Below are 18,281 nucleotides of genomic sequence, written 5' to 3' on the forward strand. Positions count from 1 at the left end.
GGGGTGTGGCTTGCCGCTCTTAAGGCAAGCGCGGCAGAGGAGCTCCCTCTTTGCCGCCGCCGATCAGCTGGGGAATTTCCCACCCACCCTCCCTTTAAGGTTTCCCTTTGACCTTGCTATGGACTTCGGTTGGTCGCCGTTAAGGGGCCTGGTAGGAATTTTTCCACTTGGCAAATTGGCACCGGCCATTTGGTTTTTTCGCCTTTCTCGTAGCAAATTGTCACAACTTCCACGGTTTGGTGGTGAGGCATTGGTCGGGATACAGTTATGTAGATGGATGGGGGGAGAAGCGCCATCACCTCCCCTGGTTGCGAAGGGTGGCCCCGTCCGAAGCCTAGGGAGGCCAGGGCCCAAGGCACGCCCCTGAGCGGTGACCCCAGGGGAGTGCCTAGTAGATGTGCATCAGCAGGGCTCCCCTTGCTGGCGTTAACCCTTCCCGGCCTCTCAGGTATACAGCCTGAAGCCGGATAGTTGAGAGGACCAATGCCTAGGACAATACCGCTTATTTCCTGCAATCAATAAAGTTGTGGCCAATTTTCGCCCATTAACCTTAACTTACAGTGTCTTGTGTCTTTCTTCTGGTGGGAGGTGGGAACTTGAAACGCAAACCCCAGTCAGTGTAGACAATACTATGATAAATGGGCCAATGGTCTGATCTGGTGTAAGGCAGTTTCCTATTTCCATTTCTTGGGGTGGGTGGGTGGGTTACCGTATTTTTCGCTCCATAGGACGCACTTTTTCCCCTCCAAAAATGAAGGGGAAATGTGTGTGCGTCCTATGGAGCGAATGCAGGCTTTCGCTGAAGCCTGGAGAGCGAGAGGCATCGGTGCGCACCAACCCCTCTCGCTCTCCAGGCTTCAGGAAGCTATCCGCAAGCCTTGCAAGCCCGGTGGGAGTTCCCGCGGGCTCACAAGGCTTGCAGGCAGCAGCCTGCAGCCCCGGCGAGTGTCCGCAAGCCTTGCGCGCCCGGCAGGAGGTCCCGCCGAGCGCGCGAGGCTTGGGGCAGCAGCCTGTCGCCCGAAGCACGGGGAGCCCTCCGGAGGGCTCCCCGTGCTTCGGGCGAGTGTCTGCAAGCCTTGCGCGCCCGGCAGGAGGTCCCGCCCAGCGCGCAAGGCTTCGGGCGGCAGCTTGTCGCCCGAAGCACGGGGAGCCCTCCGGAGGGCTCCCCTTGCTTCGGGCGAGTGTCTGCAAGCCTTGCGCGCCCGGCAGGAGGTCCCGCCGAGCGCGCAAGGCTTGGGGCTGCAGCTTGTCGCCCGAAGCACGGGGAGCCCTCCGGAGGGCTCCCCGTGCTTCGGGCGAGTGTCTGCAAGCCTTGCGCGCCCGGCGGGAGGTCCCGCCCAGCGCGCAAGGCTTGGGGCTGCAGCTTGTCGCCCGAAGCACGGGGAGCCCTCCGGAGGGCTCCCCTTGCTTCGGGCGAGTGTCTGCAAGCCTTGCACGCCCGGCGGGAGGTCCCGCCCAGCGCGCAAGGCTTGGGGCTGCAGCTTGTCGCCCGAAGCACGGGGAGCCCTCCGGAGGGCTCCCCGTGCTTCGGACGAGTGTCTGCAAGCCTTGCGCGCCCGGCAGGAGGTCCCGCCCAGCGCGCAAGGCTTGGGGCTGCAGCTTGTCGCCCGAAGCACGGGGAGCCCTCCGGAGGGCTCCCCGTGCTTCGGACGAGTGTCTGGAAGCCTTGCGCGCCCGGCAGGAGGTCCCGCCCAGCGCGCAAGGCTTGGGGCTGCAGCTTGTCGCCCGAAGCACGGGGAGCCCTCCGGAGGGCTCCCTTTGCTTCGGGCGAGTGTCTGCAAGCCTTGCGCGCCCGGCAGGAGGTCCCGCCGAGCGCGCAAGGCTTGGGGCTGCAGCTTGTCGCCCGAAGCACGGGGAGCCCTCCGGAGGGCTCCCCGTGCTTCGGGCGAGTGTCTGCAAGCCTTGCGCGCCCGGCAGGAGGTCCCGCCGAGCGCGCAAGGCTTGGGGCGGCAGTCTGTCGCCCGAAGCACGGGGAGCCCTCCGGAGGGCTCCCCGTGCTTCGGGCGAGTGTCTGCAAGCCTCGCGCGCCCGGTGGGAGGTCCCACCGAGCGCGCGAGGCTTGGGGCGGTAGCCTGCAGCCCGAAGCACGCGAGGCTTGGGGCGGCAGCCGCGGGGGGGGGGAATAATTTTTTTTATTCATTTCCCCCCCCAAAAAACGAGGTGCGTCCTATGGACCGGTGCGTCCTATAGAACGAAAAATACGGTAGTTCTTTTTTGAAGAAAACTTTTCAAAATGTGACTCAGTATCGACTGCCCCCAATTACTATTTCTTTTGGTCATTTTATTCTGCTTAACAGGAGCACTTGTGCAATTTTAGAAATGAAATAACTCTTCTATATTGCCAGATTAAGCAAACATAAATGTAAAATATTCAGTGAATGGAAATATGTAAATTTTTTTTTGGAAAAAATATGTATCAGCAAGCTTTCTTGATCAGATCCTACTGGGACTTTGAGTATCTAAGTCTAACACAGAGAGACATGAGGAGATGTTCTGGTGTATTTTATGTTAATTGGAATTTGCATGTCTAAAACCCAATGTTCCAAAGCATGCATTCCGCTTTAGCAATTGAGTCTCTGGCAGATTTCCATTTTAGCCAGCACTGTCCCAGAAGAGGACTGCAAATTTTTAGTCACTTCATTCTCCCTAGCAAATTTATAAAAATGCAGAAGGAATTTATAATAAGCCAAGTCATTGTAAGAAAACTTTTTCATCACCAGAAATCTAGAGATATGATTTTGCATTAGTTCACCGGGTGCTGAAGGAAAAAACAACAACCACCTTCTTTGCATCAGCCACTAGTGTATGGTTAACACACAATTCAGGAAGTAATACTCATGCATCCAAATCAACACGTATCCAGGGGTTGGAACTGTGCTGGCTAGACCCATCCCTGTAAGGTAAAGGTAAAGGGACCCCTGACCATTAGTTCCAGTCGTGACCGACTCTGGGGTTGTGACACTCATCTCGCTTTATTGGCCGAGGGAGCCTGCGTACAGCTTCCGGGTCATGTGGCCAGCATGGCTAAGCAGCTTCTGGCAAACCAGAGAAGCGCATGGAAACGCTGTTTACCTTCCCGCCAGAGCGGTACCTATTTATCTACTTGCACTTTGATGTGCTTTTGAACTGGTAGGTTGGCAGGAGCAGGGACCAAGCAACGGGAGCTCACCCCGTCACAGGGATTAGAACCGCCGACCTTCTGATGGGCAAGTCGTAGGCTCTGTGGTTTAACCCACAGTGCCACCCGTGTCCCCTGAAGTCATGCCAAATGTGTGTGCTTTGACATAGGTGGCTGAGAAGGAATATCCTTCATTGTGTACAGCTGGACTCATGAAGGATTCCACACAATATGGAACCCTGTTCAACCAATGATTCCCCCTTTACTGATGTTTGCATCAACATATGGGTGATGTGCGTGGCCCCACTTCATAGTCACTCATTAATTCAGCATGTGAGCTTTGCTTTCTTAAATGCTTCATGTTGTGAGACTTTCCCTCCCTCAGGGTTCTAGTTATCATCGTTTGGTGCAGACCCCAGCCCAGTAAACCAGGGAGAGACTTACTTAAATTTGATTAAACCACAAGAGTGGATACCCCTTTTAGCTGCCCCTTCCCCACAGCAACCACCCACCCAAGAGCTATTGGTAACAGGGACAGAAGAGAGCACTCTGGAAACCAATTGGGCCCATAAGTCTCCAAGGGTGAATCAACTTAACTGGACTTCTACCCTGGTAGATGGATGGAAAACCTGTAATCAGAAAACCTACAGTGAGTAACGGCCTGACCATGATAAAAGAAGCACATCTCCCTCCTTCGCTTTCAGAACACTGGAATCTAGGCCAGAATAGAATACCAAACCCAGTGTGTAACCTACAATAATGACTTGTCCAAATTATATTGGGGTTGTATTCTCTTGGTCTTTGAGAAGACTATAAAGCTTAGAGCTTTCCCCAGTAGGATACTCATGGCCTCTCAAGTATATTGGGCTGTATTCAATGCTAGTCTGACTCAGAGTAGACCAATTGAAGCTAATAGGCATGACTAATTTGGGTTCCTTAGTTTTAATGGGTCTACTCTAAGTAGAAATTAGATGAAACCCATTATCTCTGCAACTTTAATTTGTGTGTGAGTTTAGCACAAAATGAACTGCATGCACAACAGATTTCAAATTAATGACACAGAACATAGACACATTGAGTTGGAGTGGACCCCGAGAATCATCTAGTCCAACTCCCTGCAATGCCGGAATATGCAGCAGATCGAATCTGCAACCTTGGCAGCACCATGCTCTAACCAACTGAGCTATCACGCTATAATGATACCATCTGCAAGGAGTACCAATATTCTTCTGAACCCCAAATCCCTGGTCCCAAAAAGAAACTTTAGGATTATAAAAGTCAGTGGTTTCCCCTCTCCCTCTAAATTGCACTTGTCCTCTCAATAGTATTTATGCAAAGTACAGAGAGTGGTCAGATACATGAAAATAAGCACAAAATCAATTGCAGTTAAGAGCGCCTTCCTCAACAAATGAACTTTAGCTGTTATCATGAAATCAAAGTAAATAGCATACCTTGAGAGGAAAATTTGAGTGGATGCATGTTGTTAAAATAATAGCATGTTAACAACAAGGACAAAACAGATGCATTTTTATGCAACAGTTACATTATATTTACAGAACATTTAATCAGTCTTTAATGGGAATGTTTAACTATACTATTGACTACAAATTATGCATCTCTCTGTTTTAGACAAATTGTCATTAGGCACTCTAATCTGGAGCACTTTTAATCCCACTTACTTCTGTTGAAGTCAACTGGCATGATTCTTGATGACCACAAAGTATTCCTGTAGCTGTTGTTGTTTTTTTTTTTTTTGGAAAGGACAAAGATGTAGAGATGCAGGCTGGGATCTAAAGTGCTGTGTAAAGAGATTTTTAGGTGCGAGGGGAAAATGCTGGCTGTCTTTGGTTTTCTCATATCGGTAGCCATGGAGATTTTCCATCCCACTGAGATTCCTGTTTGCTTGTTTATGTTCTTTAAGCATTTTAAAGTATCTACCAACTTTCTAAAAGGATTAGGAAAATTCCTTCAGGGTCAGACTATCAGTTTCTAGCTGCTGAGTTGGCTATGTTCTACCTCCTCTTGTTGGAATCACTATGCTTCTGAAAGCCAGTTGTTGGGAACTGCAAGGGGTGAGGAATGTTTTGCCCAGGTCCTGCTTACAGAGCTTCTATTGGCATCTGGTTGGCCACTGTGAAAGACGGATGCTGGACTAGATGGGCCATTGGCCCAATCCAGCAGGCTCTTCCCATGTTCTAAAGCATTTGCACCCACCATTTGCTGCTGCTCTCAGGTTCTGTTTGCAGTCTTCCCTTAGGAGGATTCTGGACCCTTGGAGGCCTGCAAACAGGACCTGAGAGTTGCAGCACTCCCATTCCAATAACTGAGTATAAATAAATAAATTTAAAACCATAAAAAACTAGAAGCAAAACAATACATAGAAACAGAACTCACTGCATGATGAATGGATCCTATCTGAAGAGACAAGTGGAGAGAACAGTCTTCCCTTCCCAAGTGCTGGCTTCCCAGTAGGGATCCTCCACCCCACACACCTGTAATGAATTACTGTCAAATTCACAGTTCCCCCAATGGATCCTGGGAACTGTAGTTTCTAAGGGGGCTGAGAATTGTAGGGGTAAACTAAAGTTCCAAGGATTCTCATAGGGGGAAGCCCTGTGCTTTAAATGCAAGAGGCGCAGAACTGTGCTGTGCAGAAGGCATCTCTCCAGAAACCCATGCTATGCAATCAAAGCAAATTCAATACACATGAGACTTCCCCCATTGAATCCTAGGGACTGTAGTTTGTTAAGGATTCTAGGAACTGTGAAGGATGAATTCTCATGCCACTTTGAGGGAAGCCAGGATTGCCTAAAGGGGTACAACACTTCTTTAAATGTGTAGTATGGGTGCGACCCCCGTGTGCCTTTAAATAAACTTTAAACATGTGGTATGAACACAGCCAAAGATACATAGTTGCATCTTTTGCTGCATCTTTAACCAAAGCATCTAGTTTGGTCCTCCAGGAGCAACCCCTTATGCCACAGGACAAACTGGATTATTATTGTTATTATTATTTGGGGGGCAATGGAACTTTCAAAAGCAGAAGGTAAGTGTGTATGTGTCTAAATATAAATTAGAAAACCTTACTAAGTCTTTGAGTGGTGCTGTGGGTTAAACCACAGAGCCTAGGACTTGCTGATCAGAAGGTTGGCGGTTCGAATCCCTGCAACAGGGTGAGCTCCCATTGCTCGGTCCCTGCTCCTGCCAACCTAGCAGTTTGAAAGCACGTCAAAGTGCAAGTAGATAAATAGCTACCGCTCCAGCGGAAGGGTAAACAGCATTTCCGTGCGCTGCTCTGGTTCACCAGAAGTGGCTTAGTCATGCTGGCCACATGACCCGGAAGCTGTACGCTCCCTCGGCCAATAAAGCGAGATGAGCACCGCAACCCCAGAGTTGGTCACAACTGGACCTAATGGTCAGGGGTCCTTTTACCTTTTACTTTAAAGTAGTTCCATAGATCCATGGCACTTACTGCAGGGACAGCACTATGGAGTGCCTTGGATCCTGGTGGGGCCTTAAAAATATTTTCTTTCACTGAGCATAATGTGCATCCATCACCTACATGAACTCTGGAAAGGGGGGTAACAGACATAGAAAACAGAAGCAAACCTTGGTGTACAAGCATCGGCAGTTGACAGGGCCAGGCATTTGTCAAGAGCCCACACCCAAGCAGGAGGCTGATTGACAAGAGTCCCCTGGACCTGCCACAACCAGGATCTCCTGATAAGGACCATCTCTGTAAGTAGGAGGACCTCATTCCTTGGACAATGCGATGTGTTGCTAGCAGGAAAGGGCATATAGTTACAACGTCAGGGCAGATATGAGATGGGAGATCTATGACAAGATCTCCCAACTTGCCTTTCTCTTACAACTGCTTCATTGCCATGTCACCTTGAGTATGGGACACACACCTATGTGAATTAATTGACACTAACCCAGGAAATATGCCATAATTAGAACATAATCACTTGGGAAACACAGGTGTTACATGGGGATGCTTGAGTCCATGCTTATGTCCTGGCAAAACAAATTGAAACTGGATAGTTTGAAGCAAGCAGACTCATACAATGCTTTGAAATATTATTATTATTATTATTATTGAAACAGATGGACATAATCTGGTTTAGCTCCCTCATGGCCAGGCAAGACCCTTTGTGGGATGTTGTATCCATGTACGTTCCTACTTCCCACATCATTGCATAGGCGAGAGGAACACCTGAATGGGTCTTAAGGCCATTTCATATAGTGAACAGAAGAAAGCCTTGGGTGTACAACCCGGACTGGCATCAATAGTCAGACATCTGGCAAAAACCCACATCCAGGCAGGAGGCTGCTGGACAAGATTCCCCTAGAGCTGCTGCAACAAGGAGGTAGACTCATTGAGAGAAGGGACTCCATGCAGCGAGTTTAGTCCAGGGGTCCTCCGAAATCAGGGGCTTTGAATAATCAATTGCAGAGAATTGTGTTCCTTGAGAAGGATGCATGCATTCATCACACTGATGTTCTACTTTTTAGGTGCCCAGTGAGAAAATCCTAGATGTGCACCTAAAAAACGTACTGTGTGAAGCATCCCACATAAATGTGGCATTATCCTATCTGTTTTTAGAATGTTTTATACTATTTTACATTTTTATTATTATTGATATGTTTGCTGTCCTATGCTCCTTTGGGAGGAAGGGTGGAATATAAAATGAATCAATGAGTGAATGAATGAATGAATGTAAATCATTATCATCTAACAGAACTCAATTTCCTGGACAAATGCTAATTCTCATGAAGAATCCAATGCAGTGAGTAGCTCATTCCAGCTAAAAATCTAAAATTAAGGGCATACCCTCAGGAATTTCCACACCAAATACTCACCTATTATAGGTCTAACTAGGCATTAGGTGTTCTGGCTGTTTCACACAAAGGCAGCTTGAAAGAGTCTAGGTCAGGAAGTCCAACAGTGAAGTCTCTCCCAGAATTCTCGTCTGTCTAACAGCTCTGCATGCTTTCATTCCATAAATGTACTCCAACAAAACTCACACCGGAGGACTTAAACTCCTTTAACTAGTGATATTAAAAAATGGACTATAGGCTCAGTATCTTCTGAACAAATGAAAACCTTGTTCAGCTTCTTCACATTTACAGAGCAGTGGCTGGGATCCACAGGAAGGGTATGCAATTGTGCGTGGTGGGTGGGAAGTATGTGCAGTAGAGGTTTGGCTCATTGTCCTCCACCCCTGAGCAGTTCCCACTGCTGAAGAAACATGCCTCTGTTCTGCTTCAAAAGTGGATTGTCTCTTTAGCAATAAGAATCATTGGTCTGGTTTGCACATAATGGTGAACCAATGTTTAAAAACTATGGCTTACCAGGAATGAGCAAGCATGCTGGTGCATGCATGCCACTCAAATCATGCCAACCTGCCTCCCTTTGCTATGCCATACTGAAACAAGCCATTATGTGCTAACCGATGCTCATTGTTTCTCTTCTTCAAACCACAAGAAGAATATAATATGGAGCACTCCTGTGGTATGTATAGAGAGAAACAAACCATTAGCATTGGTTTACATGTAATGCTAAGAAAGCACTCTGGTTTGTTTTCTGATATAGGACAGGGCCTTCTCAGTTGCAGCACCCAGACTGTGGAATTGCTTCCTTACACAGGCCTGGGCTGTCCCCTTTCTTATTGCTTTTGGACAGGCAGACAAGTCTCTCCCCCCCCCCTTCTACAAGTTGGTTTACTATGTGTTTTAAATCCCACTACATATTCTGTTTCATTCACTTCTCCTTTAATGCTCTCTGGCATTTGTTATTTTAAAAAATGTGTCTACAATTTTAATTGTCATATTGTACATTTATTTATATTTTATTATTATGAATTGCCTTGGGGACCCCTGTGAGCTGAAAGGCAGAGGCAGAAATGTTCTTTTGCACAAATAAAATATTAATTACTTGTATTGAATTGTGGGTAAATCTTCTGATGTTTCGTTGTGTGGTTTGGCCACAACACATTGCTAATTACTGACAAAATGTTGGGCTTTCTTGAATTGGGGTCCCCACTAATCTCCAGGCATGGGGAGCAGCCAAGAGTGGGTTGGAAACTTTAATAACATTAGCTACTCATAGACCGATATGTATATTACAGCGTCTTTGATCTTTCATAGGCCTTCTTGAAGCATCCAAAATTGGGACGCTGATAAGGAGAGAAAATGTCCCATTCATTATGCAAAACAGAGATTGCTGAACATGTTAAGAGTCATCTAAAGAGCCTAACAGAAATCCTATGGGATTCTATTTACAGCTGAAAAACAGGTCTACTGGAAATAAACATAAAGCCTGCAGCTTTCCATGTGATGCCTCATGCTTATTTTCCCGGTCCTTTAATGGGTGAACACATGGTCAACAGCAATTTAAATGCTATCACTACACACTATCTTAACAGCAAGCAGAGAGGCAGGGTCTCATTACAGGTTTCAGGATTAAACTACAAAGCACACGGGCACATGAAGGAGGCTATAAGCTACTCATATACAGAAGGGTATTGTGACAGAATTTTGTTTGGCCATCAATAAATCCTTATAGATGCATTGCACATGAACAGCTGGACAGATCATAAGGTTTGGATCTTAATGTGACTATAACAAACATGCAGTCACGACTTTGTGTGAATTCTGGTCCAGTCCCATTTAATTTCATCAGTACTCTTTGTCATCTAGATCCACAGTCCTGATCTTTCGTTCTTGCAAATATTATATTGGTTTCCTAAAAAACCCATCCCTGAAGCTATCGTTAGTCCTTGAAGATGGGGAAATAGGTACAAGAGGGCACCTGACTCCCCCTCTGCAACTAATAGCAATGAAAAGGAGAGATCATTACACGCTGACAGCGGTGCTTTTCTCCTGGAAAAATGGTGCTGGTACTCACCATGAAGTCGTTACAGTAAGAGCCACACTTTGAACTAGTGCTTTTCTTTTCTTTTTTTAAAAAGAGGTGCTGCTACTGCGTACCCTTGAATACCCCCAGGAAAAAAGCACTGACTGACAGCACATGTGCTAGGGTAGCCACATAGGTATGGCCAAAAAAGGGGAGAAAATAGGATGCAGCATTGCATATGAAATGTCATGTAACTTCCCATACTGGGGAAGACGGTGAACAGCTGACTTGTTTGCATGCTGAACCTGCTACCTAGGTGCTAACTGTTGATGTGTAACTACAAGGTCCTAGATCTCCCTTCTAATGGCTCTTTACCTTTAAACCCAATCTAGGGTTCATCCCCATCTTGTTCCCCTGGAGAAACCCATGGTTTAGTGTTGAATCAGAACAAATAGCAACTGGGGTTTCTGCATATTGCCATTTGTTCCAATTTGGTGCTAAAGAGTGGGTTTTCCAGGGGGAAGCAGCAGGGCAAAGGCAAAACCACTCAGACCCATGTCTAGAAAGCCCAGCACAAGTGGAAAGCCACTCGGAGCCATACTTTCTAGGCTAGGAAAGGAGAAGCACTTCAAACAGTAGGACTCATGCAAAGTAGGACTCATGGCAACTCTGCTCCACCATCTGCATGCAGGTCTCTACATCATGGGTAGGCAAACTAAGGCTCAGGGGCTGGATCTGGCCCAATCGCCTTCTAAATCTGGCCCATGGACAGTCCGGGAATCAGTGTGTTTTTACATGAGTAGAATGTGTCCTTTTATTTAAGGACATCTCTGGGTTATTTGTGGGGCATACAAATTCATTTATTTTTACCCCCAAAATATAGTCCGCCCCCCCCCCCCAAGGTCTGAGGACAGTGAACTGGCTGCCTGCTGAAAAAGTTTGCTGACCCCTGCTCTACATGAATCCCAGGCATCTTCAGCTGGAAGGTTCAGACACCAGTTGATGGGATTCTGGAGAGCTACTGGTGGCTGGTACTCAATGGGACCAGGAGGGTGGAAGGTAGAGAGACCAGCAGTAGGTGGAGCCAGAGCTAATGATAGGCAGAGTCATAACCAATGGCAGGCAGAACCAACTACCGTAATTCTCCTTTTGCTTCCATACTCCTATTTGTTAAATCCAGAAGGGCAAGACTTATGGTGGAGAAGTTGATGGGCAGTGCTATTTCTCTGGAATAGTTGCAAATAAGAAGGCAGACAGGTGGAGATTGCTGAAAGAAGACTAAAATTGGTGGGGCAGTGCCCCAGTTGCCCTAACTGAGCATCCTCCTCTGGCTACCACTGAGAGTGGACAACTGTGGTCTACATAGCCTGACCTGATAGAAAGTAGCTTTCAATAGAGCGGGGGGGGGGGGGCAATTTCATCAGAGAAACAACATAAATTTCCCTTCCATGGGTATAGCCAAGGGGGGGTGGCGGCAGGGAGGGGCAGCTGCCCTCCCAATCAATAAAAATACATAGCTAACTGAGGTTCTGCCCCCCCAACAAAAGGCCTGCCCACCCCCACCTCCAAAATCCTGGCTATGTCCATGCTCCCTTCTCAGATTTCATCAATACATTGCAACACGCTTCTGTTAAAAAGCTTTCGTGTTTGCACAGTTCAGTCTCAATGAATAAGGGCTCATTCAGACTTAGGGCTCATCCATACTTGCCTTTCCCCTGCTCATTCCAGGCTTTAAGGCTCTGTTTATGAGTCCCCCCTTTTTAATTTTTGCTCAGGAGCTTTCCCTGTGAAAACCTGCTTTTTTAAGCTCAATTGGAGCAAACAGAAAACCTGAATTGATGTTTGCGGGCTATATATATATATATATATATATATATATATATATATATGCTTGGATATGGACCTTTTAAGCTTGGGCCAGTGCCTAGAAAGAGCTGGGCAAAAGCTAGGTGTGGGTAAGCCCTTCTGCTGTCCCACTGCTTCCCTTAGGGGAATCCCGCTCTTTGCTGCTGAAGAGAAGCAGACATCTGTTGGGTTTTCCAGGTACTTACGTTTGCTCCATTCAGCAGTAAAGAATGGGTTTTCCTAGGGAAAGTGGGGGTAGGGGGAGCAACCGAAAACTGTTCAGACCTGTGTCTAGAAAGCATCGGACAAGCAGAAAATCTTTCGGATCATGGGAGTAGCCAGTAATAGGATTTTTGTTAGGGGGAGCAGCCGAATTTGTTAAGCTTTTTTTTAGGAGATTGCCCCCTTAAGTTCAGAAATCATGGTGGAGGGGCTGCCTTCTGCTAGGAGGGAGCAGAACTTCAGTTAACTGAGTACAGTGGTAACTCAGGTTACAAAAGCTTCGGGTTACAAACCCTGCTAACCCGGAAGTAGTACCTCAGTTTGAGAACTTTGCTCCAGGATGAGAATGGAAGTCGCACGGCGGCGGCGGGAGGCCCCATTAGCGAAAGTGCGCCTCAGGTTAAGAATGGTTTTGAGTTAAGAACGGACCTCTGAAATGAATTAAGTTCATAACCCGAGGTACCACTGTCCTTTTCTTGGCACAGGACACACTAATGTGGAGAATGCCCGAAGGTAGATCTCCAGTTTTGTAAAACTGTTACTAAAAGGTTTTTTTTAAGTGTCTTTAAAATTAAAAAGCATTGCCTCTTTCCATAGGATTGCTGAGATATGCCATACCAAGAGCTAATACAAATAAGATTTATTATTTTTTTAAATGAAAAAGAGGATCTGAAACATGGCAGCCTTTGTTACAAAGACAATATGGATTGGGGCTGTAGCCATAATGAGTGGTGAGGAGCAGGCCTCACAAAGGCAATCCAAGCCTCCTCTTTGAATTATTTCAAAAGATTTAACCCTTGTACTTATAGAGATTGGAAATGATACATTTTTTAATGTAAGCTGGCTATTTGAATTTTTTGTTTTGTTTTGCTGTTCCACGCCAACTTACATTCAATCCTCATTTATCTATTTTCCCTGACGGGTCCCAATGTAACGTCAGTCAAGGCTCTGACCTATGTTTAAAAGACTGGGAGATCCGAGCAAATTTGTTTTTCAGAACAACATGTACACAAGGCAAGACATAACAGTTCTGGAGGATGTGTATGAAGGAATGAATATCAGATAACAACGTAAGTAATGGATGAGAGGAAAAAAAGACAAGAAGATGAAGGCATGACGAAAACTTAAAAAGCTAGTGTGAATAATGGTGAGCAGCATAGAGGGTTTCTATTTTTATTTTTAAAATGCTGTTGCATGTGTGGCTTTGCAAAGACATTGGCTCTTGTTTTGCAAAGCAGAAATCAAAGTGTTATATGCACCAAGCAGATGACCGTAAAATGAGAGATGCAGCAAAAACACGGTAACCCTCCAAGTATTGCTGAAAGATGTAAAAACCCGATGCATTTTACAGTCTCAACATGGTGTATATAAGTTCTGGCAGTGATGCACGGATGAGAGGCATTGAAAAGCAATGCCCGTCACAAACGTTTCTTTTCAAGGGCGAACGCCGGCAAGCAATTGTGGCTTGATGGAGGAAGCTTAGCATTGGATGGAATGTCAAAATAAAAATTTGGAAAGCATGTTTGAGAAAGAAGCATATATGCACCATGGCATCAGCCAACGACCATAAAATGCAAAAAGGTGATGGGAGTGTGATATGGGGTGGAAAAAAAACAAACCTTGGAGAAATATCGCATCCTTGCTGCATAAAGGCACCCAGGGAAAACCAAAGGCTGTTAAATATTCCAAACTCATTTGGAGGGTCAGGAGGGTTCTGAGGGTCTCGTGGTTCTTCCTGGTTGTCCTCCAAATGCCACTCGTAAGGGCTGAATCTGCTGACTAGGAACAGAACCACGCTGACTCCAATGTAAGCAAAGACTATACACATCCAAATTTCATAGGCCAAAGGATCCAGGAAGGAGAAGACCCCCGGTTTAGACTTTTGGGGCTTCTTGATCATGATGGAAATGCCCAGGCTCATAAATGGCTTGGAAAAGTCTATGACTTCTTCTCGGACCAAAGTTATAGTAAGCGGGGCAACTGCAATGTCTGCTCTCTGAAAAGACAACACACAGAAAAGAGAAGAGAGAATTACAGCCAGGTATCCTTGCCATCTTTGCATAAAAACAAAAGGCATTTATATAGATCAGCCTTTCTGCTAACTTGGCAACCTCCGATTCCTATCACCCTCAGCCAAAACCTATGGAGGGCACCATGGAGGCAAAGGCTGGATGGCTTTAAATGAGGATTAGATACACTCATGGAGGATAAAGCCAGCAGTGGTTAATGGCTACAATTGCTATGCCCTTCCAGCAGTATTGGAGGCAGTGTGTATCTGAATACCAGTTCTTGGAAATTGCAAGACGGAAGGGTGCTGTTGCATTCATGTCATAGGAGCCCATCTATTCCCGCATGCTGTTCTTACTCTGGAAGCAGCACCTGAGCACAATAGTTCTCCCCCCACTTGCCTCCTAACTATGTAGGTAGAACGTAGCCATTGTGGTCTGTAGCCAGCGAGAGCTTTATCTCCCATGAATTTGTCTAATCCTCTTTAAAAGCCACCCAAGCCAACACCTCACACATATTATATCTCAGTAGTTCTTAGGTAATTTATACCTCTCATGATTCCTTACATTGCTTCACATACAGTACTTCAGTGGTCCCCAAGAGAGCTATAATAATCAGTATAAGTGCCCATATGTTTTGAAAGTTTTGGGAGCTTATCCTGCCGCCCCTATTCTAGCATCTAGGAATCCCCCAGTATTGCTCAAACATCTTCGAGCCAATCTTTGGAGCACAAAGGCTAGAAACAAAAAAAAGAATCAGGAAGTTTGTGTTCTGTGGTTAATGCTATCTCCTGTTATCGTCCTGAACTTTAGCAGAATGCATACAGCCTATTGCCTTTTTTCCTTTCTTAGTTTTGGTGGGGGAAGAACACCATCCAGTTCAGTTGCTATTTAAGGTGTTTGACACCAAGGTCAAGTTCTGGCATTCTGCTCCACCCCCGCCCCCCAAAGCACATACACTTGCCAACCAGTAATGTTTGGGCGAGGGCCCACAATGTAGTGAAAACCCATAGGCAAAATGGTTCAATGCCTTCAACCGAAAGCAGAAACTGACCCCAAGAGGCAAAGTCTCAAAAAATAGGGTAAAAATGAGGTTATGCATGACTCTGACACAGATTTGATATTGAAACAATTGTTCAAAAGATGTCAAAGGAGGTGAGAACTCACTAGGGAAGAGGATCTGTCCAAATTGAAATAGCTTATAAAAAAGGATGAATGCTTTCTGCCAAGCTAATCAAGATAGCCGGATCTTTGCACAAAGACATGAACCTACATTTTTAATGCTAAGAACAGTGCCAGGGGTGGGGGTGGCAGGAGGGAGCTGGGAAGTTTCATTTCAGAAACTGAGTCCAGGCTCAGTTTAGCCTGTGCTCCATACACTTAATAAATGTGCAAACACAGCCTTCCTCAACCTGGTGACCTCCTGATGATTTTGGACCACAGCTCCCATTGTCCTTGAGGCCCTGCTGGCTGGGGATAATGGTCTGAAGGAAAGTGAGGCCACCCCACTGCTGACACTAAGCAGTGCCTTGGGTTCCATGACTGAAAAACCGAAGGTATAAAATAAATAAAAGGTAATAAAATAAATGGGGGGGGGGTTGCTTTATGCAAAAGGTGGGTTTTGAACAAAGTAACAGGGATTTAGAGGGAAACACATAGCTGTTCATCATGATGCCTAGATGGAGCTTCCATGTTTAAATGCAGTATACCACTGAATGGCTCTTGCTAGGGAGAAACAGCTGGAAGAGAAGGCTGTTGTCTTCAAGCTATGCTTGAAGGCTTCCCATTGGCCACTGTGGGAAACAAGGCAATGGACTAGATGGAACTCTTCTTATGTTCTTAATTAGGGCTCATCTGGCAAATTATGGACTGTCTGGCCATTCCATTGTATCAGCAGGGAAGGACATACTTGCGCCTTTAGGTTGTTTCAGATGTATGCAAGAGCAACGTCTGGGGAAAGAGACACAAATTTCCAGCTTTGCTCTGTGAGGGATGCACACTGCTGCAGTGCTCACACCACTAAGGCAGCATCAGAAAAAGCCGCAATGTGGATACGCATCAGCCAGACTGCCTGGCCAGCTTCGAAGGAGCCACTTGTCTGCTGTGACAGTTTAAGCACACAGTGGACAAACACAAGCCAAAATAATAAATTATGCAACCGCTCAGCATTGGCTGTTGCAGGAACTGACTTCACAACAGACCAGGCTTCCTTCAGATCCCATTACTTGCTGCTGCTGCTGTTGCTGGTAGCATAGTTATTCAAAATTAATACCGTGCATACAAAATAAGACAATCATTTTTCCAGACAAGACACACAGGGGCATTGGGAGAAATGCAAAAACTCTTTGCCCTTGACTTTTCTGACAGGCTCCTAAGCTCCTGAGAGAAAGTAAAGCCATCTTTTGAATGAAAAGTGTATTTGCCATAATGAGCTGTTTTATAGGGGAGCTCATCTTCAAATGGCCTTGTGGGCATTTTATTATTAAGCCCCATGCCCCTATGAACTGCCATATGTTTCTGCCTCTCCATTGCTGGTGGTGGGGGAAAAATGAGTGTGAATTTCATTACTCTGTGAAGAATAATGGTATGAAAAAGGGAGTGTGGAAGGAACCAAACTGCACACTCCCTTCCCCTGGCTCTGGTGCAAGTCATAGTAGATTGAGTGACGGCTGTCTTAATTTTTTTTAAAAACTCGAATCCTTAAGGCCACAAGGGGCAAAGTTCAGCTTTCATTTAAATACAGAAAGCAAAGGTTCTAGTCCTTATGGGTGTGGAGATAAGCTTGGAAATGTACGGCAAAGTGTCTGCTTAAATCCAGAAGAGTAGCTGGATAATCAGAGATGAGCTCTAGTGCCCATCAACCCATCCCTTCCCCCTCTCAAGGACAAGAGAATGCATTATGCAAAGTAAGCAAAAGGAAAAATGTGCCTATTTGCATAATTCATATCAAGGTTAAAGGAGTCACCTTTCCTGATTGCAGAATGTGGCAGGTTCCCTAGTATTTGCTTACCAATTTCCTGATTTATTTCCTGATTTATTTCCTTCCTTCCTTCCTTTCCTTCTTGTCAAGGTAAAATTTTGTCTAAGCAAATACACCTAATTTGGGGCTACAGTGGTAACTCGGGTTAAGTACTTAAATCATTCCGGAGGTCCATTCTTAACCTGAAACTGTACTTAACCTGAAGCACCACTTTAGCTAATGGGGCCTCCCACTGCCGCCGTGCAATTTCTGTTCTCATCCTGAAGCAAAGTTCTTAACCTGAGGTAATATTTCTGGGTTAGCGGAGTCTGTAACCTGAAGCATATGTAACCTGAAGCGTATGTAACCCGAGGTACTTGAAAGCTGCAGACCATGGGGTGATCAAGCATATTAGGATCAAATTACATATTTGGCAGCAGAAAAAACTGCAAATTGGGGAAAAGGGCATGATTTGCAGTAAAAAGAGTAACAGGAAGGAGGGAGCTTAATCCTCCCACCTGTTATGTTTCCCTTGCAACCTCCCCCCCATCTGTTTCCCCATGCAGTAAAAATGCATCTGGAACCTTACTTTGAGGGCAGAACAACATCGCTGAATTATATGGGAAAAGGTACCAGGGGCAGGGGTCTTCCTTAATTAAATTCACAAGCCCTACCCTAGGCTCTCCCCATATTTTGGCCAATTCATGGCCTCTATAACTTTATAATAAATAAGAGCTAAAGGAGCTGTGCTTCAGGGCTAGTTCAAGACAATTTCAATTTGGCACCTGAAGCAAACCACAAAATGGTGCCTCCGTCCCTGCCAGTGAAGAAGGAGTGAATGCAGATCTACATCAGGAGCAAGGAGGGAAGAAAGATCTACATCTGGACCTGCTGTCCCTGTAGATCTTGCAGCCTGAGGCAGTCGCCTTGCCTTGCCTCAAGGGTGGGCCGGCCCTGTATTTGAGTGCTGGGGAAAAGTAGCTGGAGCAACTGGCTGGCAAGGAAAAAGAGAAGCAGAAGCAATGCCAGATTCAGGCTCTGGAGCGCTCTTGGACACAATTGGTTTCCTTGCCAAACAGGCTTATAAGCAGTTGTCAAAACATAAAATTTTTTTAATGTTTTAATTATATTTTAAATTGCTTTTTGTTATCAGAGGAAGGTTTGCTGGGTGCCTGGGCTCCTTTAGAAAGAAGGGCAAGATATATGTTTAATAAAATAAATAAATAAATTCAAAACCGGTCACACAAACATAAACTGCATGGTTTGGAAAGT

General features: G+C 45.8%; 1 protein-coding gene across 1 annotated transcript in view; it reads right to left on the reverse strand.

The window, feature by feature from the left end:
* The window catches only part of LOC308468757 (glutamate receptor 3), a 209,521-nt gene that overhangs the window by 65,358 nt on the left and 125,882 nt on the right, over nucleotides 1–18,281 (reverse strand). Inside the window, exon 11 of the mRNA XM_080991187.1 lies at nucleotides 13,664–14,040. Coding sequence (XP_080847313.1) covers nucleotides 13,664–14,040 — 377 coding nt within the window. The remainder of the gene's footprint in view (nucleotides 1–13,663; nucleotides 14,041–18,281) is intronic.

The sequence above is a fragment of the Podarcis pityusensis genome (genome assembly GCF_964106645.2).
Source record: "Podarcis pityusensis genome assembly, chromosome: Z".
NCBI classification, from domain to species: Eukaryota; Metazoa; Chordata; class Lepidosauria; order Squamata; family Lacertidae; genus Podarcis; species Podarcis pityusensis.